At 45.0% G+C, this 23,109-nt stretch overlaps 1 protein-coding gene across 1 annotated transcript in view; it reads left to right on the top strand.

The window, feature by feature from the left end:
• Positions 1-23,109, top strand: part of LOC122540179 (dynein axonemal heavy chain 8-like) — a 1,258,818-nt gene that overhangs the window by 1,185,359 nt on the left and 50,350 nt on the right. Inside the window, exons 83-86 of the mRNA XM_087976819.1 lie at positions 5,661-5,813; positions 9,643-9,798; positions 12,132-12,248; positions 14,322-14,423. Coding sequence (XP_087832945.1) covers positions 5,661-5,813; positions 9,643-9,798; positions 12,132-12,248; positions 14,322-14,423 — 528 coding nt within the window. The remainder of the gene's footprint in view (positions 1-5,660; positions 5,814-9,642; positions 9,799-12,131; positions 12,249-14,321; positions 14,424-23,109) is intronic.

Here is a 23,109-nt window from a genome sequence, read left to right as displayed (position 1 = left end):
TGTGGGTGGTATTTCGAACGTATGTGGGGAGTTCCTGGATAGGGGGGATAGGACAGTGTCGAGGTAGGTAAAGATGAGTTCAGTGGAGCAGGAGCATGCTTAGACAATGGGTCGGCCAGGGTGGTCAGGCTTGTGGATCTTGGGAAGGAGGTAGAACCGGGCAGTGCGGGGTTCCCGGACTATGAGATTGGAAGCTGTGGGTGGGAGATCTCCTGAAGTGATGAGGTTCTGTATGGTCTGGGAGATGATGGTTTGGTGATGGGGGGGGGGGGGGGGGGGTCATGATCGAGGGGGCGGTAGGAAGAGGAGTCCTCGAGTTGGTGTTTGGCTTCAGCGATGTAGAGGTCAGTGCGCCAGACTACCACTGCACCCCCTTTATCTGCTGGCTTGATGGTGAGGTCAGGATTGGAGCAGAGGGATTGGAGGGCTGCGCGTTGTGAGGGTGAGAGGTTGGAGTGGGGGAGGGGGGTCGACAGGTTGAGGTGGTTAATGTCCCGGCGGCAATTGGAAATGAAGAGGTCGAGGGCAGGTAATAGGCCAGCGCGGGGTGTCCAGGTGGATACAGAGTGTGTTGGAGGTGGGCAAAGGGGTCCTTGGAAGGTGGGCGGGAATCCTGATTGTGAAAGTAAGCTCGGAGGCGTCATGGCGTGTATTAAATTCATTGATGCGTGGACGGAGGGGGATGAAGGTGAGTCCTTTGCTGGGGACTGATCGTTCGTCCTCAGTGAGGGGGGAGGTCTGGAGGGATGGTGAAAATTCGGCAGGGCTGGTAGCTGGGATCTGGTGTGGGTGTGGAGCTGGGAGTGGGGGCGGAGCCGGTAACTGGAGTGGGTGTGATGGTGGGGGGAATGGGGGTGGAGTCATGAGCAGGGGTGGTGTTCCCCTCAGGGTTCTGGGGTCCAGGAATGGTGACAGTGGGATCTGTGGGGGGCTTGTCAGCAGAATGCAGGTGAGTGGTGTTGATGGAGGCGGAAGTGGTGGCCGACACGGCAGTAGAGGTGGCGGAGGTCAATGAGTGTGTGACATCAGCGATGATGTGAGGGGGGAAGTGATGTCACATGTGATGCATGAGGAATTGTGAGGGGCGGAAGTGGCTGTGGGAGTGATCATGATGGGGCCGGAAGTGACATCATCAATCAGCGTGGGGGTGGCAGCTGCACCAGCCGCATGGCTAATGGCGTCTGAGCAGTTCCAGAGGTCGGGAGAATCTTCTGGAATGTTTGAGGATCGCTGGTTATGGAGGTGGGTAGATAAAAGTTTGTTGTACTTACAGTTTTTGATGTTTGAGATGGAGTTGAAATACTGTTTGTTGAGAGTATGAATTCTCCTGAGGATGTAGTACAGGAGGGGTCCTTTGCAATTCTGAGAGAGTGTGGCCCTCAGCTGAGGCAGGGCTGACTGTGGAGAGGTTAGATGCCGGCGCATTGCTGCAAGCGTGGAGCGGAGGATCTTGAAGGAGAACCGTTGCTAGTGTTTTTGAATCTGTAGTCTGTACTGTTTGTCCTGTTTGGGTCCGAACTCTGCTGGTTTAAAGGTGGTCTGGAGTCCGCGTGGGATGAGTTGGTTATGGAGGCAGGCACTGAGGAAGCAAATGTGGCTGTGGTAGCGAGTTTGTTTCAGGACATGGTTGAAGAGCTTCAGGGCAGAGGAAATGACCTGGGAGTTGCAGAGGGAGAGGGACTCCCTGAGATTCTTGTAGAGAGAGAAAGAAAACTTCTTCAAGGCAGGCATCCTTGCAAGAGGATACGCAGTAGGGTTAAAATCAACCAGGTAAAAACAATGACTGCAGATGCTGGAAAACAGATTCTGGATTAGTGGTGCTGGAAGAGCACAGCAGTTCAGGCAGCATCCGAGGAGCAATAAAATCGATGTTACGGGCAAAAGCCCTTCATCAGGAATAAAGGCAGAGAGCCTGAAGGGTGGAGAGATAAGCTAGAGGAGGGTGGGGATGGGGAGAAAGTAGCATAGAGTACAATAGGTGAGTGGGGGAGGGGATGAAGGTGATAGGTCAGGGAGGAGGGTGGAGTGGATCGGTGGAAAAGAAGATAGGCAGGTAGGACAAGTGCTGAGCTGGAAGTTTGGAACTAAGGTGAGGTGGGGGAAGGGGAAATTAGGAAACTGTTGAAGTCCACATTGATGCCCTGGGGTTGAAGTGTTCCGAGGCAGAAGATGAGGCGTTCTTGCTCCAGGCGTCTGGTGGTGAGGGAGCGACGGTGAAGGAGGCCCAGGGCCTCCATGTCCTTGGCAGAGTGAGAGAGGGAAATGTTGGGCCACAGGGCGGTGTGGTTGATTGGTGCGGGTGTCCCGGAGATGTTCCCTCAAGTGCTCTGCTAGGAGGCATCCAGTCTCCCCAATGTAGAGGAGACCGCATCGGAAGCAACAGATACAATAAATGATATGGGTGGATGTGCAGGTAAAACTTTGATGGATGTGGAAGGCTCCTTTAGGGCCTTGGATGGAGGTGAGGGATGAGGTGTGGGCGCAGGTTTTGCAATTCCTGCGGTGGCACCAACACATTCCACCCTGACCTTAAATTTAACTGGACCATCTCTGACACCTCCCTCCCCTTCCTGGACCTCTCCATCTCCATTAATGATGACCGACTTGACACTGACATTTTTTACAAACCCACCGACTCCCACAGCTACCTGGATTACACCTCTTTCCACCCTACCTCTTGCAAAATTGCCATCCCGTATTCCCAATTCCTCCGCCTCCACCATATCTGCTCCCAGGAGGACCAGTTCCACCACAGAACACACCAGATGGTCTCCTTCTTTAGAGACTGCAAAGATGCCCTCCAACGCATCTCGTCCACATCCCGCACCTCCGCCCTCAGACCCCACCCCTCCAACCGTAACAAGGACAGAACGCCCCTGGTGCTCACCTTCCACCATACCAACCTTCGCATAAACCAAATCATCCGCCGACATTTCCGCCACCTCCAAAAAGACCCCACCACCAGGGATATATTTCCCTCCCCATCCCTTTCTGCTTCTGCAAAGACCGTTCCCTCCGTGACTACCTGGTCAGGTCCACGCCCCCCCTACAACCCACCCTCCCATCCTGGCACCTTCCCCTGCCAGGAAGGGAAGGTAGTTTGTTGGGGGAGAAAGTAGCATAGAGTACAATAGGTGAATGGGGGTGGGGATGGAGGTGATAGGTCAGGGAGGAGGGTGGGGGAAGGTAGCAAAGAATACAATGGATGAATGGGGGTGGGGATTAAGGTGACAGGTCAGAGAGGAGGGTGGAGTGGATAGGTGGAAAGGAAGATAGACAGGTAGGACAGTTCATGGGGGTGGTGCTGAGCTGGAAGTTTGGAACTGTGGTGAGGTGGGGGAAAGGGGATATGAGGAAACTGTTGAAGTCCATATTGATGCCCTGGGGTTGAAGCGTTCCGAGGCATTCTTCTCCAGGCGTCTGGTGGTGAGGGAGCAGCGATGAAGGAGGCCCAGAACCTGCATGTCCTCGGCAGAGTGGGAGGGGGAGTTGAAATGTTGGGCCACAAGGCAGTAGGGTTGATTGGTGCCGGTGTCCTGGAGATGTTCCCTAAAGCGCTCTGCTAGGAAGCGTCCAGTCTCCCCAATGTAGAGGAGACCGCATCGGGAGCAACGGATACAATAAATGATATTGGTGGATGTGCATGTAAAACTTTGATGGATGTGGAAGGCTCCTTTGGGGCCTTGGATGGAAGTGAGGGGGGAGGTGTGGGCGCAGGTTTTGCAATTCCTGTGGTGGCAGGGGAAGGTGCCAGGAAGGGAAGGTAGGTTGTTGGGGGCTGTGGACCTGGGAAGGGGGACAGTGTAGAGCACTAGACTGACAGGGGGGCAGTGTAGAGCACTAGGCTGACAGTGAGGCAGTGTAGAGAACTAGACTGACAGTGGGTCAGTGTAGAGCATGAGGCTGACGGGGGGGCAGTGTAGAGAACTAGACTAACAGTGGGTCAGTGTAGAGCACTAAGCTGACAGTGGGTCAGTGTAGAGCACTAGGCTGACGGCGGGGAGGCAGTGTAGAGCACTAGGCTGACGGGGGGGGGGGGAGGCAGTGTGGAGCACTAGGCTGTCAGCATCTTTATAAATGGATTTGGAATAGTTACTCATTGTCAAACGTGGCTGTTGTATACTTATGTCATCACTCCTACCAGGTCATATCCATCTGGTTATCAACTAACTTTCTGTTCTATTTGTCTCATTGTTCCCTTTACAGATCTGTCTGTCTTGTTCATATTTTGAGCACTTTCTCTTCCTTTCAAGTTCTTGCAACTGTTTTTTTGATACTTACAAAGGAGTTCCTTGGAAGTATTTTCAGAGATGTGGAGAGTATTCAAACTTTGTGTGATCATAAGACACGGGAGTAGAAGGAGGCCATTCAGCCCAATGAGTTCAGTACACCATTCAAGGAGATCATAGCTGATCTGAAAATGCTCAGCTCATTTTCTGCCTTTCCACATAACCTTCAGTTCCCTTCTTGATTAAAATGGGCTTTCTTAACTGGATGTTCTGCAGCATCTCCTGCAAAAACCCAGCAGTAAAATGAGAGACACCTACAAAGGTATCTACAGGTAGACGACCACATAGTCTCATTTTTAAACCAGAGACTGTGTCCAATCTTCATTCAATAAATCAGACTTACCTCCAAATACCAGAATGTCTGTGGGATATTCATGTAACCCTACATTCTTTTGTTCATACAGTCATGAACAGAAACAGTGTTATGACGCAGAAGCGAACCCCTCTGTTACTTAAACCCAAGCACCCCACCTATCCTCGTCATTTGTTAAAATATGAGTGACAGAGAACTCCCAAATTCCATTATTTAAAGGAAATAACATCAATTTATATTTTAATTCTAAAAGTGAACATTATATAACAATTCATAACTCTAGGCTCCCCTTTCTCTTAACTGCTTACTATCCACCTCCAACTCTATAACAATATGCCGTCCCAATTTGACATTTATTAAAATTACAATAACTTAATTTCAAAACCACACAGTCTCTGTCTTCATCTGTGTCTTCACTCTTCTGGCTGCTGATCGCCATGGGTTGTCTTCTTCCTTTTTACTGCGAGCATGTTTTATATGTAAAGGTACCTTTGATAGAGGTTGTTTTCTAATTTCTTTGATAGCAAGATGTTAGCTCTCCGTGAATTTCTCTCACTATGGCAGTTGCTCGCTGACCAATTTTCAAAATGTCCGCATTTTATACCCTCAACATCGGATTGTCTCATTGGTTCAATGTTGGCAAAACAATAAATTCAAACTCGATTGGATTTTAGTATCCTGGGGCATGACTTAAATTAATTGGTTAAATTCGAATTGTTGTCAAAACAGCTCCGAAAACTCAGGTTCCATTTCACAGCCAAATATTTTTAATTTTCCAATACACTCTGGGACTGCCATCTCGTCATATATGCAGATTCTTGTAATCTCTCAGTTCAGAGCAGGATTCTCTCTCTCTTAAAGGTAGAGTACACACCTTCAACTTCATGACTACAGTGTTTTAATAAAATGAATCTGTGCAATCTAAACTTTGTCAGTTGGAACATCATGTATAATCTCTATCTTATATTTGTTTTTCCTTGTCTGCTGAGGCCTTTGAGATATACTGGATTTTGCATCGCCTGAGTAAACTAATTGAACCGTTATTTCTTATTCCTTAGGGTGGCTGGGTCTTACTGCAGAACTGTCATTTAGGATTGGAATTTATGAATGAGCTTTTAGAGACTTTACTCACAAGTGAAAATGTGCATGAGTTTTTCCGAGTGTGGATAACCACTGAACCACATCCGAAGTTTCCAATCACACTACTCCAGGTTAGTGATTATTCTGCGAACTATCAAATTATGTACATGTGCAGTTAAGGTGCACTACAGCAACTCACCAAGATTCCTTCAGCAGCACCTTCCAATTCCACAGTCGACGACATCAGCAGCATACAAGGATTTCGAGAGTCAGGGGGCAGAGGTGATTGTAGTGGCGACTACAAAGGAGAAGGTGCTGGGGAAGCCGAAAGGTCTGAAGGCAGATAAACCACCTGGACTAGTTGAACTGCACCCCAGCATTCTGAAGGAGATGGCTGAGAAGATTGTAGAGGCATTGGTGATGATCTTTCATGAATCACTGGAGTCAGGGAGGGTCTCAAAGGATTGGAAAATGGCTGATGTTACATCCCTGTTAAAGAAGGGAAGGAAGCAGAAGACTGGAAACTATAGACCAGTTAACTGGACCTCAGTCATAATTAAGATTTTAGAATCCATTATGAAGGAATGAGATTTTGGATTACTTGGAAATGCATGGTAAAATAGGGCTGAGTCATCATCGCTTCCTTAATGGAAGGTCATGCCTGATAAATCTATTAGAATTCATTGAGGAAGTAATGAACAAGTTAGACAAAGTTGATGTGATATATTTGGATTTCCAGAAGGCCTTTGACAAAATGCTGCACAGGAGGCTGCAAAATAAGAAAAGAGCCCACGGTGTTAGGGGCAAGGTATGGCATGGATTGGCTGACTGGCAGAAGGCAAAGAGTAGGGATAAAGGGATGGTGGCTGGTGACTCTGGAGCGGGCAGTGTTGGGACCACAACTATTCACATTTGACATTAACAATCTGGACAAAAGAACTGAGGGCATTGTTGCTAGGTTTTCAGATGACACAAAGTGGAAAGACAAGTAGTATTGAGGAAGAGGGAGGCTGCAGAAGGATTTGGACAGGCTAGGAGAGTGGGCAAAGAAGTGGTAAGTGTAATACAATGTAGGAAAGTGTAAGTTGTGCACTTTGATAGCAACAATAGATGTGTAGACTATTTTCTAAATGGGGAAGACCTTCAGAAACCTGAAACACAAAGGGATTTGGCAGTCCTAGTTCAGGATTCTCTTAAAGTTAACATGCAGGTTCAGTTGACAGCTAGGAAGGAAAATGCAATGTTAGCATCCATTTCAAGAGGGCTGGAATACAAGAGCAGCAATGTACAGCTGGGGCTGTGTAAGGCTCTGCTCAGACAGTTTTTGGAATATTGTGAGCAGTTTTGGGCTCTGTATCTAAGGAAGCATATGTTGGCATCGGAGAGGTTCTCAAGGAGGTTTACATTTTCAAGGGCTTGTCGTTTGAGGAGTGGTTGAGGACTCTGTCTGAACTCAATGGAGTTCAGAAGGATAAAAGGGCGAGATTTCATTGAAACTTGCAAAATATTGAGAAACCTAGATAGAGTGGACATGGAGAAGATGTTTCCACTAGTAGGAGGGACTAGGATCTGAGGGCACAACCTCATAATAAAGGGAGAGCCATTTAGAACTAAGATGAGGAAGAGTTTCTTTAGCCAGAAGGTGGTGAATCCATGGAACACATTGCTGCACAAGCTGTGGAGGCCAAGTCATCGAATGTATCTAGGACCGAGATAGATAGATTCTTGATTGGTAAGAGGATCAAGGGTAACAGGGAGAAGGCAAAAGAATGGGGTTGAGAAACATATCAGTCATTATCGAATGAAGGAGTGAATGGTCTAATTCTGCTCCTATACTTTAAGGTCTAAACAGATAACCAGCACCACCCAGTAGGACAAGGATAGAAGATGTGTGAGAACAGCATCACCACCTGCAAGTTCCCCTCCAAGTTGTATACTAACCTGACTTGGAAATAATCTGTGTTCCTTCTCTGTCAGTGGATCAAAATATTTGAACATTCTTCTTAAAATGAGAGAGAGCTACACCACAACATGGTGCGTAGGTGGAGAGGTAAATGCTTCAGTTGGTGGACATTGTCCAACCATGGTATCCTGCTATCATTCTTTGTTGGTATGGACCAGACCAAACCCCCTTCAAATATATCAAGGGAATAGCCTAGACCCAAACTTCTTAAAATTTAAAGTCAAGTATAAGGTCTGTGTTCCAGATGTAATTCGATTGCTCACACTACTCGGTTTTAAGCTGAACACAAACAAGAAAGATGAATTGGTGTAACTTTAATGTATTGGAAAACTTTTCAGAATGATAGATTATCTAACTACTAACAGCAACTTTTCCAATATAGCAACATCCCATAAACACAACCTTGGCAAAGGCAAAGTCAGTAACATAGATTGACTCGCATGCAATTGAACCACCAATCAACCCAACCACCCCATGGCCAAACACCAATCAACCCCACCGCCCCATGGCCGAACACTTCAACTCCTCCTCACACTCTGCCGAGGAGCTGCAGGTCCTGAGCCTCCTCCACTGCCACTCCCTTACCACCCGAAGCCTGGAGGAAGAACACCTCATCTTCCGCCTCAGGACCCTCCAACCACATGGCGGCATCAATGTGGATTTCACCAGTTTCCTCATTTCCCCTACACCCATCTTATCCCAGTTCCAACCTTCCAGCTCAGTGCTGTCCTCATGACCAGTCCTAACTGTCAATCTTCCTTCCCACCTGTCCACTCCACCCTCCCCTTCGACCTATCATCTTTACCCCCACCTTTATCCACTTATTGCACTCTCAGCTAACTTCTCCCCAGCCCCACCCCCCCATTTATTTCTCCAAACTCGAGGCTCTCTGCCTCATTCCTGATGAAGGGTTTTTGCCTGAAACATCGTATTTCCTGCTCCTTGGATGCTGCCTGACCTGTTGTGCTTGTCCAGCATCACACTCTTGACTCACATGCAATACGTCTCCAATCCAGGAGAAAATAACACCCAAAAGAAAGTTCTGGCAGAGAGAAAGAGAACTCACAACATTTTGTTATAGCAGGGAGAGATGTATGGCAGCTTCAAAACCCCGACAGCTACTGAAAGTTAAACTAAAACCCTGGTTCCGTGGGAGTCTGACTCCACCCATTCAGGCTGCTTCTATTGTTCTAACTTAAAAAAGAACCCAAGACCTCACAAGCTGTTTACTTTATTGGCTTGTAGCAGACAGCTTATTATCTCTGTCTCAATTGCACTTCATTTATAAAAAAGGACAATAAACACCTCTAAAAGTCATCAAAAAATTTTTTGGGGGTGATGGATATTTGGTATTCTGATTTCTTCCTTCCCAGAAAGTTTGTTTTCCACAATAACTACAAGTTTAAGGACAGGTATAATAACATTTGGTTTGATGTGAATGCCTTTATCGCTGAAGCTTATGATTTTCAGGAATATTCCACCGTTCTCCTCTCTAGTGACTCGAACTACTTCAAAGGTTGTACTCTAGTTAGTAGCTCAGCTACATGAGAAGCATGGTGTTCAAACAAGGCATGTTGTTAACCAGTTGAGAGCAACTGGCATGATGCTATGAAGATGATTGCAATGTGGATAAGTGAGAAAAGAGCTAAAGTTCCAACACTCAAACAATTCTAGTGTCAAGTTTAGGTCAAGACATAATGTAAGCAAGAAGCAAGTTGAGTGCTCTTGTCAAGCTTGCAATGTGTTGGACAGCTACTGGATATGATACATCCTTTCTAGGAATACCCAGATGTTTCTCATTCAAAACACTCTGTGAGTTATTGAGTTCTTTATTCTGACTGGAATAACTAATGAGTCACAAATTACCAAAAACTTGAGGTTTTTGAAGAGTTGATAGCTCAACGTAACTATATTTAGTGGTTTCCAATCTTTGTGAAGCAAAGATTAGAGTGATGAGCTGCCTATCAACTTGAAATTGTCCATTGTTTATTTTGCAGACATCCATAAAGTACACTAATGAGCCCCCTCAGGGAGTGCGGGCAGGACTGAAAAGGACATTCACTGGAATTACTCAAGATCAAATCGAATATTCAAATCTACCCATGTGGAAACCACTATTGTACGCAGTTGCTTTCCTACACACCACAGTCCAGGTAATAGAGCCAGATCGGACTCTCCTGTACTCTAATAATCTGTTGGGAGAAAGTGACGACTGCAAATGCTGGAGATCAGGGTCAAAATGTGTATTGCTGGAAAAGCTCAGCCGATCAGGCAGCATCCGAGGAGCAGGAGAGTCAATGTTTCGAGCATAAGCCCTTCATCAGAATTCCTCAATAAGCTCATGCTCGAAACATCAAGTCTCCTGCTCCTCGGATACTGCCTGACCAGTTGTGCTTTTCCAGCAACACAGTTTTTGATTCTAATCATCTACTGTAGAGTGATGCTAATTTTCTCACAATGCAAAAACTGGTGAGGTGTCCAGTACTCACTTCCTTCTACTTGAGCTTGATCCTTTCAGCTAGAAGCAATGCTATTCACCTGAAATCACTGGGCCAATTCTGTAAATATGCATCATCATGTCCTTCTGCAATTGTAACTGTGGCCTCAGGGAGGTAATGGATATGACATCCACTGATCAGACAAATAGCAGAAGCTGGTTAGTGACAGGGGGAGCGAAGGGAAACAGCGAGCCACTAGCCAGTATCAAAGAACTAAGAGCTGGAAAGAAGGTAAATCAAAGGGAAGGGATTTCTCGAAGAATCTTACAGGAGATGACAGAGTCAGAGGGGCACCTGAGACGAGTTAACCTTCTTTGTGGAATCTAGAAGAGCCCTTTTGTTTCTCTTGACACCACAAAAGAAAGCACACACTTTTAAGCTAACCTATTTAGGCCTCTGCTAACTCAAAATTTTAATTGACCCTCTTTGCCCCACCCACTCCTCCCTCCTACCCCAGCATGACTATTTTTTTCACCTAGTTTCTGTCAGATGGGGGGAGGGGGTGGGGGGCAAGAAAATCAGGCACTAATGCAAACAAATTATTCTGAATAGATTATTGAAATTTATTGGCTCGCAGAAGTAGAACAGCGTATTAAAAGTAATGTAAAATCTAAAATCACCCATCATAACTACATTGTAACAGTCATACTGCCCTGATATATGTATTTTTATGTGCAACGATCAGGAAGTCTATAAGAGTCTTGAATCATTGCTGTTACTTAACTCTTCCCATTTTGTTCATAAACTCAAAGCTGTCAATCAAACACACAGGCATACAAACTCCACTTGAAATACCTAATCCTCTTAAGTACCCATAGCAACTCTCAAAGTACACATACAGCTACTCAAGCCTTTCAACTTTAATCCTACGAATTGCTCATAAAAGAATCAATAAAAACAAAGCTTACAGTTCAATCGACAAACCCTGCTCGGCTAAATCCATTATAGAGTTTGGAACCCAGGCAAGCGTTCATAAAGGAATTCCAAAGCACAGGTACATCACAACCTAGAGCTTGAAACATTAGAACTTTGAAGTATTTCAACAGTTGGCCAACTGCTCCATTGTTTCCAAAGACTGAACAGATGGCTGGATTGTGAGTTAATGTTAAGCATAGGGTCCAAATGACACATCTCAACACTGTTGAGTGTCGAACCTTGTGGAGTTCTTCTCTAGTTGGATAATGCATCTGTAAACTGCCACAGTTTTTGTAAATTTAATGGTTACTTAGCATTGAAGAACAAAAACTTCCCATCCATCATTATGTACTACTCTCATCATTGCAGGATTTAATTACGGCATGTAGCATTGGCAATAACTTTTAAGCATGCTTGTCAGAATGCACTCAACTCTTGGTCCACTATTCTCCCTGGTTCACAAACATCCCGATATAGTGTGATTCACTCTAGTAAGTTGCATAATCTTATCACTGTCTTGTGAGGAAATTTCTCCAGAAATTCCGATTGCATTTTTTAGGGACTATCTTGTATTGACGGTCTCTAGATCTGCATTAATCGACAAAATGAGATATTCCGTCCAGATTCACTTTCTCAAAGCCTGTCATAATTTTAAAGATTTCAATTGCTTCTTTGGTTTCAAGAGAATAAAGGCTGTGCTTTTTCCTCGCTGCCGACCACTACCCAGCTCACTGATTCCAGCCTTTCCCATGCTGAATACACGCTCTGCAAAAGTTAAGAGCTTTTTTTGTAGGAAACAGTCAAGGGCTGAATGTAATATTAAAAATGTCAGAAACAATTTCAGGGCTATCCAGAACTATTCTCAACATTCAACCAATAGATAGGCAGTGATGTGGCTGAGCCCAGGGCCCCAAGCAAATGGTAGCAACAGAAAGATCTGAAGTTTTTATAATCCTTTCATGAGTTCACTAAGAGACTGGAAATTAGTTTAATCTGGGATTATTTTGAATTCTGTAAAATGAACAAAAATAGTAATAAATAAAATTTTGTTTCTACTACATCTTCCATGTTAGGAACGGCGCAAGTTTGGTCCTCTGGGATGGTGTATTCCATATGAGTTCAACTCTTCAGATTTCACAGCCAGTATCCAGTTCATCCAGAACCATCTTGATGATTGTGATAAAAAGAAGGTGATCTGTTTTGTATGGCCATTTTAATAGTGAATGTATAAAAATCACAATAAGCAAAAACCTCAATTCTGGACCAAAAGAGGATAGAGATTTTTGCTAAGTGTTGAAAATTTAAAATCGGGAAGTCCATGGAGATTGAGGGGTCAAGGTAAATAGATTATTAAAATGTCATGGACAGGAAAAGGAAATGATGTGGAGGAGCCAGTGTTGGATTGGGGAGGACTAGGTCAAAAATCACACAACACCAGCTTCTGGTCCAACACCTGAGAAGGAGCATTGCTCCGAAAGCTTGTGATTTCAAATAAACATAAAGGAAATAACACATTTATATCCAGCACCAAAGGCATTGATTCTAGTCTGAGAACACCAATCTCTCCTGTCCTCAAGCTTGAATAATAGCCAAGTTACTGTGACCTGCTGTTTTCCGACTCCAAGCCTTTAATCCAAGCTATGACCCCACAATCCTTCAGCCACAATTTTGTTAATCATTCTTTTCAGGAGCAGTACAAAGGATCTGAGAAAAATCAAACTGAGTGAGAAATTACAATATGTTATGATCACTCTTTCCAACAGGATCTTTTGCTATGAGTTCATCAGTTAATTCTGTCTTAATATACATTGTCAAGTCTAAAATAATCTGAAATGTCCACTTTCTTCTTGAATCAAGGAATCCCAACACTGTAGATGACAGGGCTCACAGTCAGGTCTGACCTATCTCCCGCATTTCAGCCCTCACCCTGTTTCTTCCCTCCAACAACAGTGATAGGGTCCCCCCTTACCCTCAGCATTCACATCCAGAGGATAATTAGCTGCTATTTCTGCCACCTCCAGCAGGACGCCACCTGCTGGTACATATATTACCCTCCCCTCCCTTGTCAGCCTTCTGAAAGGATTTATCCCTCCCAGACACCCTGATCCACTCCCTCTCCACTCCCAGTATCCGCACCCCAACCCCACCTACAGCCCCATGGCACCTTCCCCTTCAGCCGTAGGAGTAATGCCTGCCCATTTACCTCCACCCTCCTCAGTATCCAAGGGCCCAAACACACCTTCCAAGTGAAGCAAGTTTACCTGTTCCGCTGAACACCTCCATCTTTCCTGCAAAAAAGACCCTGAGGTCTCAGTACCCTATCACTTCAACATCACTGTGTTCCCTGGCCAACATCTCTGTCTCAGGCTTGCTGCAGTGCTCCAGTGCAGCTTAGCACAAACTGGAAGAATAGCATCTCATTTTCCACTTGGGAACCCTGCAACCTTCTGGACTCGATATCAAGTTCAACAATTTTAGGGGCTTGAGACACCTTCTCTCATGCCCTTACCACAGCCCCACACACCAGGCCTTGTTATCACATGGTCTGCTATTACACACAACTCATTGTTAGCCATTAATTATCCCCAAAACTAATAGTCCCCACTAACAGCTATTCGTGCTCCTCAGCTGATTGTTATCCACTCCTTTGTTTGTCCAACTGGTTTTCTCTCTCTTTGGGCTCTATCTCCACCTATTGGTTACTCTTTATCCCCTCACCCCACCGTACGTTCTGCATAAAAACCAACTTTTTCTTTGCCACCATCAGTTCTGTGGAAGGGTCACTGAACCTGAAACATTAACTCTGATTTTTCTCCATAGATGCTTCCAGACCTGCTGAGCTTTTCCAGCAATTTCAGTTTTTGTATCTAAAATAGTCTGTTCCCTGGTTGACTTCACAATGTAATGTTTTAAGAAACCGTTCTGAATGCACCTTGTGAGTAAACACAAGTACCCACAAGTCTACCTTTGTCAAATTGATTTTTCCAATTTATAAGATTAAAATTGCATTAAAATTAAAATTGCATTCTATTATTCTCTATTAAAGCCTCCATAATTTCATGCTGCTCCAGCAATAGAGGGCTACAGACTGCATGGAGGCAAAAAGGTCTTTCCAATAGAAAGGCGTCATATGTTGGAGCATGATTGGAGAGTGAAGGGCCTGCTCCTGTACTGCACTATTCTTTGTTCATTGTTCATTCAAAAGTGGACCTTCTGATATTATTCAGTTGACATTAAACCTCCTTATATTTGGTTTCGTTCAGGGAGTGTCATGGAATACTATACGTTACATGCTCGGAGAGGTTCAGTATGGAGGCCGAGTTACAGACGACTATGACAAACGCCTCCTCAACTGCTTTTGCAAGGTAGTCACACTCCTAAACTTTTTACAGAGCAGTACAGCGCCTTTACAAATAGTTACATATTTTTACAAAGCTTTCATAATTTTACAGTATTTGTTAAGATGGAGCATTGGTGGACACCTTTGGCCGAAATCAAATGGAAATTCAAACAAAAGGGACTTTAATTTTTTTTCTAATCCCTTTCCATCACAGCACTCACACCAATTGAGTAGCTAATGGGAAACCTTAGTGTTCAATCGGGCGGGTGTTAGTACAAGTGAGTGGCAGAGTGAGAGAAACATTTGGATCTTAGGGGGAAAAGATTACCTCAAAGAGAAAGATGCAGTGGTTTTCGTCAAAGTTCATCCCAAGATAGTTCAGTGATGTGGGACTCTGTGCTCTAAAGGCTGTTCCCCTGGGATGCACGCCATGACAAACATCAACTATGTCTGGAGAGCGATCAACTTAGTGCAAGACTCTCTTTGGTCTGCCTGAACCTTGTTGTTCTTCCAGAACAATGGGTTGACCCTGACTGAGTGTTGCACACTGGCACATTCCAAAGTCTAGGACTGCATACTAAAGCTTGGGGCAGCTGCTGCCAAGGTGCAATGGGCAAAGGCCACAATCTGAGGCCATCCTGTTGAAGATGAATGCGGGTCTGTTCAGTTACCGGACCTTCCTAGTGCCTCAAATATATATGCAGAATGTGGGAGGTAAGGGTCACCACTAGTGTCCCTGCTGACTACATCTGCGGGAAGTGCACCCAACTCCAGCTCCTCGAAAACAGGGAACTGGAGCTAGAGCTGGATGAACTTCGGGAGGCAGAGGGGGTTATTGAGAGGAGTAACAGGGAGGTAGTCACTCCTCAGGTACAAGAAAAAGGCAAAAGGCAAACAGTCAGGGAACGGAAAGGGAACCGGCTGGCAGTACAGGGGTCCCCTGTGGCCATTCCCGTCAACAATAAGTATATCGTTTTGGATACTTTTGGGGGGGGGGGACCTTACCGGGGAAAGCAGTGGGGTACAGGGGTCTGGCACAGAGTCTGTCCCTGCTGCTCAGAAGGGAAAGGGGAAGATGAGCAGAGCAGTAGTCACTGGAGACTCCATAGTTAGGGGGACAGATAGGAGGTTCTGTGGGGACGGGAGAGACTCACAGTTGGTGTGTTGCCTTGCAGGTACCAGGATCCATGATGTCTCTGATCATGTTTTTGGGATCCTTAAGGGGGAGGGGGAGCAGCCCTAAGTCGTGGTCCACGTAGGTACCAACGACATAGGTAGGAAGAGAAATGGGGATTTAAGGCAAAAATTCAGGCAGCTAGGATGGAAGCTTAGAGCGAGAACGAACAGAGTTGTTGTCTCTGGTTTGTTGCCCATGCCACGTGCTAGTGAGGCGAGAAATACGGAGAGGGAGGAGTTGAACACATGGCTATTGGAATGGTGAAGGAGGGAGGGTTTATATTCCTGGATAATCAGGGCTCTTTCTGCGGTAGGTGGGACCTCTACAAGCAGGATGGTCTTCATCTGAACCAGAGGGGTACCAATATCCTAGGGGGGATATTCGCTAAGGCTATTGGGGTGGGTTTAAACTAATCCAGTAGGGGGGTAGGAACCAAAATTGTAGTTCGAGTATAGGAAAGGTTGAGAGTAGGGAGGTCCAAAATCAAGTTTCAGGGACGCAAGATGGCACCGCCAAGCAAGAAGTTTGTTTGAAGTGTGTCTACTTCAATGCCAGGACCATCTGAAATAAGGTGGGTGAACTTGCAGCATGGGTTGGTACCTGGGACTTCAATGTTGTGGCCATTTCGGAGACATGATTAGAGCAGGGACAGGAATGGGTGTTGCAGGTTCCAGGATTTAGATGTTTCAGTAAGAACAGAGAAGATGGTAAAAGAGGGGGAGGTGTGGCATTGTTGGTCAAGGACAGTGTTGCAGTTGCAGAAAGGATGTTTGGGGATTCATTAGCTGAGGTAGTATGGGCTGAAGTTAGAAACAGGAAAGGAGAGATCACCCCGTTGGGAGTTTTCTATAGGCCTCCAAATAGTTCCAGAGATGTAGAGGAAAGGATAGCAAAGATGATTCCCGATAAGAGTGAGAGAGACAGAGTAATTGTCATGGGGGACTTCAACTTTCCAAATATTGACTGGGAACACTATAGTACGAGTACTATAGATGGGTCGGTTTTTGTCCAGTGTGTGCAGGAGGGCTTCCTGACACAGTATGTAGACAGGCCAACAAGGGGCAAAGCCACATTAGATTTGGTACTGGGTAGTGAGCCCGGCCAGGTGTTAGACTTGGAAGTAGGTGAGCACTTTGGTGATAGCGATCACAATTCTGTTATGTTTACTTTAGTGATAGAAAGGGATAGGTGTATACCACTGGGCAAGAGTTACAGCTGGGGGAAAGCAATTACGATGCGATTAGGCAAGATTTAGGAAGCATAGGATGGGGAAGGAAACTGCAGGGAATAGGCACATTAGAAATGTGGAGCTTATTCAAGGAAAAGCTACTGTATGTCCTAGATAAGTATGTACCTGTCAGGCAGGGAGGAAGCTGTAGAGCGCAGGAGCGGTGTTTACGAAGGAAGTGGAATCTCTGGTCAAGAGGAAGAAGAAGGCTTATGTTAGGCTGAGATGTGAAGGCTCAGTTGGGGCGCTTGAGGGTTACAAGGTAGCCAGGAAAGACCTAAAGAGAGAGTTCAAAAGAGCCAGGAGGAGGCATGAGAAGTTGTTGGCGGATAGGATCAGGATAAACCCTAAGGCTTTCTATAGGTATTTAAGGAATAAAAGAATGATGGGAGTAAGATTAGGGCCAATCAAGGATAGTAGTGAGAAGTTGTGTGTGGAGTCAGAGGAGATAAGGGAAGCACTAAATGAATATTTTTCAACAGTATTCACTCTAGAAAATGACAATGTTGTCGAGAATACTGAGATACAGGCTACTAGACTAGGTGGGATTGAGGATCACAAGGAAGAGGTATTAGAAATCCTGCAGAGTGTAAAAATAGATAAGTCCCCTAGGCTGGATGGGATTTATCCTAGGATCCTCTGGGAAGCCAGGGAGGAGATTGCCCAGCCTTTGGCATTGATCTTTAAATCGTCATTGTCTACAGGAATAGTGCCAGAAGACTGGAGGATAGGAAATGTGGTTCCCCTGTTCAAGAAGGGGAGTAGAGACAACCCTAGTAATTATAGACCAGTGAGCCTTACTTCAGTTGTTGGTAAAGTGTTGGAAAAGGTTATAAGAGATAGGATTTATAATCATCTAGAAAAGAATAATTTGATTAGGGATAGTCAGCACGGTTTTGTGAAGGGTAGGTCGTGCCTCACAAACCTTATTGAGTTCTTTGAGAAGGTGACCAAACAGGTAGATGAGAGTAAACCGGTTGATGTGATGTATATGGATTTCAGCAAGGCGTTCGATAAGGTTCCCCACAGAAGGCTATTGTACAAATGCGGAGGAATGGGATTGAGGGAGATAGAGCAGTTTGGATCAGTAATTGGCTTGCTGAAAGAAGACAGAGGGTGGTGGTTGATGGGAAATGTTCATCCTGGAGTCCAGTTACTAGTGGTGTACCGCAAGGGTCGGTGTTGGGTCCACTGCTGTTCGTCGTTTTTAGAAACGACCTGGATGAGGGCATAGAAAGGTGGATTAGTAAATTTGCAGATAACACTAAAGTCAGTGGAGTTGTGGGTAGTGACAAAGGATGTTGTCGGTTACAGAGAAACATAGATAAGCTGCAGAGCTGGGTTGAGAGGTGGCAAATGGAGTTTAATGCAGACAAGTGTGAGGTGATTCACTTTGGTCGGAGTAACCGAAATGCAAAGTACTGGGCTAATGGTAAGATTCTTGGTAGTGTAGATGAGCAGAGAAATCTCGGTGTCCATGTACACAGATCCTTGAAAGTTGCCACCCAGGTTGACAGGGTAGTTAAGAAGGCATACAGTGTTTTAGCTTTTATTAATAGAGGGATCGAGTTCCGGAACCAGGAGGTTATGCTGCAGCTGTACAAAACTCTAGTGTGGCCGCACTTGGAGTATTGTGTACAGTTCTGGTCACCACATTATAAGAAGGATGTGGAAGCTTTGGAAAGGGTGCAAAGGAGATTTACTAGGATGTTGCCTGGTACAGAGGGAAGGTCTTACAAGGAAAGTCTGAGGGACTTGAGGCTGTTTTCGTGAGAGAGAAGGTTGAGAGGTGACTTAATAGAGACATATAAGATAATCAGAGGGTTAGCTAGGGTGGTCAGGGAGAGCCTTTTTCCAAGAATGGTGATGGCGAGCACGAGGGGGCATAGCTTTAATTTGAGGGGTGATAGATATAGGACAGATGTCAGAGGTAGTTTCTTTACTCAGAGAGTAGAATGCTTTGCCTGCAATGGGAGTAGATTCACCAACTTTAAGTACATTTAAGTCGTCATTGGATAAGCATATGGACGTACATGGAATAGTGTAGGTTAGATGGGCTTCAGATTGGTATGACAGGTCAGTGCAACATCGAGGGCCGAAGGGCCTGTACTGCGCTGTATGTTCTATGTTCTATGTTCTAAGTATTAGTATTGTGTAAGAAAGGTCTTTGGTTTTTTTGTGATACAGTCAAAGTTCAAAGTTTTGTTTGTTTGCTTGATACGGAACTGTACAGAATCGAACTGCGTTGGTGTCAATCTGTAAAACCATAAGAGATAGGAGTAGAAATTAGACCAATCAGCCCATCGAGTCTGCACTGTCATTCCATCATGGCTGATAAGTTTCTAAACCTCGCTTTCTCCCCGTAAACCTCGATCCCGTTGACAATCAATAACCTATCTATCTCTGTCTTAAATATACTCAGTGACCTGGTCACCACAGCCTTCTATGGCAATAAATTCTACAGATTTGCCACTCCCTGCTGAAGAAGTTTCTCCTTATCTCCATTCTAAAAGGTCTTCCCTTTAAGGCTGTACCTTCGGGTCCTAGTCTCTCTCACCAAGGGAAACATTTTCCCAACATCTACTCTGTTCAGGCCATTCAATATTCTGTACGTTTCAATTAGATTCCCCCCTCATCGTTCTAAACCCCATCAAGTATAAACCCAGAGTCATCAAACGTCCCTCATATGTTAAGCTTTTCATTCCTGCGACTATTCTCATGAAACTCCTCTGAGTACACCCCAGGGCCAATACATCCTCCCTGAGATATGGGGCCCAAAACTGTGCACAATATTCCAAATGTGGTCTGACTAGAGCCTTATAGAGCCTCAGAAATACATCCATACTTTTATATTCAAAATAAATGTTAATATTGCATTTGCCTTCCTAATTACTGACTCAACCTACAAATTTACCTTGAAAGCATCCTGGATTAGAATTCCCAAATCTCTTTGCACTTCAGACTTCAGAATTTTCTCCTCATTTGGAAAATCATCCCTGCCTCTGTTCTTCCTACCAAAGTGCATGACCTCCACTTTCCCACATTGTACCCCATCTGCCATTTCTTTGCCCATTCTCTTAACCTGTCCAAATCCTTCTGCAGTGACCCCACCTCTTTAGTGCTACCTGTACCTATATTTGTATTGCCTGTAAACTGCCCTCAGTTCCTTCATCAAGATCATTAATGTATAAAGTGAAAAGTTATGGTCCCAACACTGACCCTTGCGGAACCCTGAGAAGGACCATTTTACCCCCCACTGTCTGTCTTCTGCCAAACAGCCAATCTTCTACCCATGCTAGCACCTTGCCTTAACACCATGGGGCTTTATCTTACTCAGCAACCTCCCATATGGCACCTTATCAACGGCCTTCTTGAAGTCCAGGTGGATAACATCCATTGGCTCTCCTTGGTCTAACCTGCTTGTTGCTTTCTCAAAGAATTCTAGCAGATTTGTCAGGCATGACCACCCCTTAAAGAAACCATGCTGATGTTGCTGTATTTTACCATACAGTTCCAAGTACTCAGAAATCTCATTCTTCACAATGGACTCCAGGATGTTCCCCACAACCGTGGGCGGCACGGTGGCACAGTGGTTAGCACTGCTGCCTCACAGCGCCAGAGACCCGGGTTCAATTCCCGCCTCAGGCGACTGACTGTGTGGAGTTTGCACGTTCTCCCCGTGTCTGCGTGGGTTTCCTCCGGGTGCTCCGGTTTCCTCCCACAGTCACAAAGATGTGCAGGGTCAGGTGAATTGGCCATACTAAATTGCCCGTAGTGTTAGATAAGGGGTAAATGTAGGGGTATGGGTGGGTTTCGCTTCGGCGGGTCGGTGTGGACTTGTTGGGCCGAAGGGCCTGTTTCCACACTGTAATCTAATCTAATCTAATCTAATCTAATCTAATCTAATCAAACCGAGGTTAGCCTAATCGGCCTATAATTTTATGTATTTTACTTTACCCCCTTTTTCAACAGGGGTGCTAGGTTAGCAATTTTCTCGCCCTTTGGGACCTTTCCTGACTTGTGATTCCTGAAAGATCATCACTAACGCATCCACTATCTCTTCAGCTATTGCCCTTAGAACTCAGGTCCAGGTTATTTATCTACCTTCAGGCCTTTCAGGTTTTCCAGCATCTTCTCCTCGGCGAAGGCCACCAAATTCAGTTCTGCCCCCTTACACCCTGGAATTTTTGGGATATTACTCGTGTCTTCCAGCATGAAAACTGACGCGAAGTAATTATTCAGTTCCTCAGCCATTTCCTTGGATACATATATACAAAGATTTTTATGAATAAAGTACAGTTTTGAAATTTTAAAAAAATTACCTCATAATATTGCAAAAATCAAGGTAGTATATGAGATAACTCAGGTCAGTACATCAGAGAGGATTCAGATCACAGGAGTGAGAAGATCATGGGGAGGGATCAGATCACAGCAGTGTCAACATCACGAGGGCAACCTATTAGAAAGGATGTAATAACAAAGTATTTAGAAACACATAATAAAGTCAAGCAGAGTCAGAATGGCTTCATGAAGGGAAAATCATACCTGAAACATTTATACAGTTCTTTTGAGTAGATTACAAGCAGGTTAGGTAAGGATTATAATGACAGAGAGATAGGAAAGCAAATCAAATCAGCATCCCCATCCACAATTAAGATTTTTTTTAAACAACTGATACCAGGCTTTGTGAATAACCAATACCAGACACCAGGATCATGACTTAAACAAGAGTTAATTGTTTGTTAATAATATGGTAGCATTAGTAGAGCAAAGTGAAATAATAAGATAATCTAATGTCTATGATTTAAACCTGATCCTAGTTGATTCTAGCCCCTACCCTATGAAGACAGATTGAGAAACAGACATTGTTAAGGGATAAATCAAAAGAGAAAGAAATGAGATGTAACTGTTGTGGTTCTGTTCGCCGAGCTGGAAGTTTTTGTTGCAAACGTTTCGTCCCCTGGCTAGGCGACATCATCAGTGCTTGGGAGCCTCCTGCGAAGCGCTTCTTTGATGTTTCCTCCGGTGTTTATAGTGGTCTGTCCCTGCTGCTTCCGGTTGTCAGTTTCAGCTGTCCGCTGTCGTGGTTGGTATATTGGGTCCAGGTCGATGTGTTTGTTGATGGGGTTTGTGGATGAATGCCATGCCTCTAGGAATTCCCTGGCTGTTCTCTGTCTGGCTTGCCCTACGATAGTAGTGTTGTCCCAGTCGAATTCATGTTGCTTGTTGTCTGTGTGTGTGGCTACTAAGGATAGCTGGTTAGTCCTTTCGGTTCATGGCTAGTCCTTTTGGTTGTGGTATGTCCTCGTTCCGTGGTCTTTCTCTTTAGCCACACTAGCCACACTACCATACACTACCATACATCAGGAGCATCTCGGAACTGACAGCCAGACTACTGCGACCCCTAGGACTCATAACGGCACACAAACCAACAGCCACACTCAGACAACAACTCACCAGAACGAAGGACCCGATACCCAACATGAGCAAGACGAATGTAGTGTACAAAATACCATGCAAGGACTGCACTAATCACTATATAGGACAAACAGGAAGACAGCTAACAATCCGCATACATGAACATCAACTAGCCACGAAACGACACGACCAGCTATCCTTAGTAGCCACACACACAGACAACAAGCAACATGAATTCGACTGGGACAACACTACTATCATAGGGCAAGCCAGACAGAGAACAGCCAGGGAATTCCTAGAGGCATGGCATTCATCCACAAACTCCATCAACAAACACATCGACCTGGACCCAATATACCAACCACTACAGCGGACAGCTGAAACTGACAACCGGAAGCGGCAGGGACAGACCACTATAAACACCGGAGGAAACATCAAAGAAGCGCTTTGCAGGAGGCTCCCAAGCACTGATGATGTCGCATAGCCAGGGGACAAAACGTTTGCAACAAAAACTTCCAGCTTGGCGAACAGAACCACAACAACGAGCACCCGAGCTACAAATCTTCGCACAAACTTTGAATGAGATGTAACTGGCTGGCTAACTTCAGCTGTTTCAATGATCCATTATATCACAGGCACATAGGATTTTATCTTGTTTGGTTTCGAAAGGTACCAGTCAATGCAGATAGCTTCCAACAGGCTCCAAGGAATTTCATTTAATTTTCATAACTGTGATTCCAGGGAGCTTTGTAGTCACATATTTATGACAAAAACACAGTTCAAAACTAGTGCAAGTTTTTGTTTCTCTTTGTGTTGCTTTTTTTTCAACATGCTTTTGGCATTGCCCTCCGTGTTAGACCCCTGTTAACATTCAAACACCTGCCCTTT

Source organism: Chiloscyllium plagiosum, unplaced genomic scaffold (assembly GCF_037043375.1).
Source record: "Chiloscyllium plagiosum isolate Xiang-an unplaced genomic scaffold, Cpla_swu_hap1 HiC_scaffold_3, whole genome shotgun sequence".
Classification (NCBI taxonomy): Eukaryota; Metazoa; Chordata; class Chondrichthyes; order Orectolobiformes; family Hemiscylliidae; genus Chiloscyllium; species Chiloscyllium plagiosum.
The sequence above is the reverse complement of the archived record's forward strand: the minus strand, read 5'-3'. Positions and strand labels throughout refer to the sequence as shown.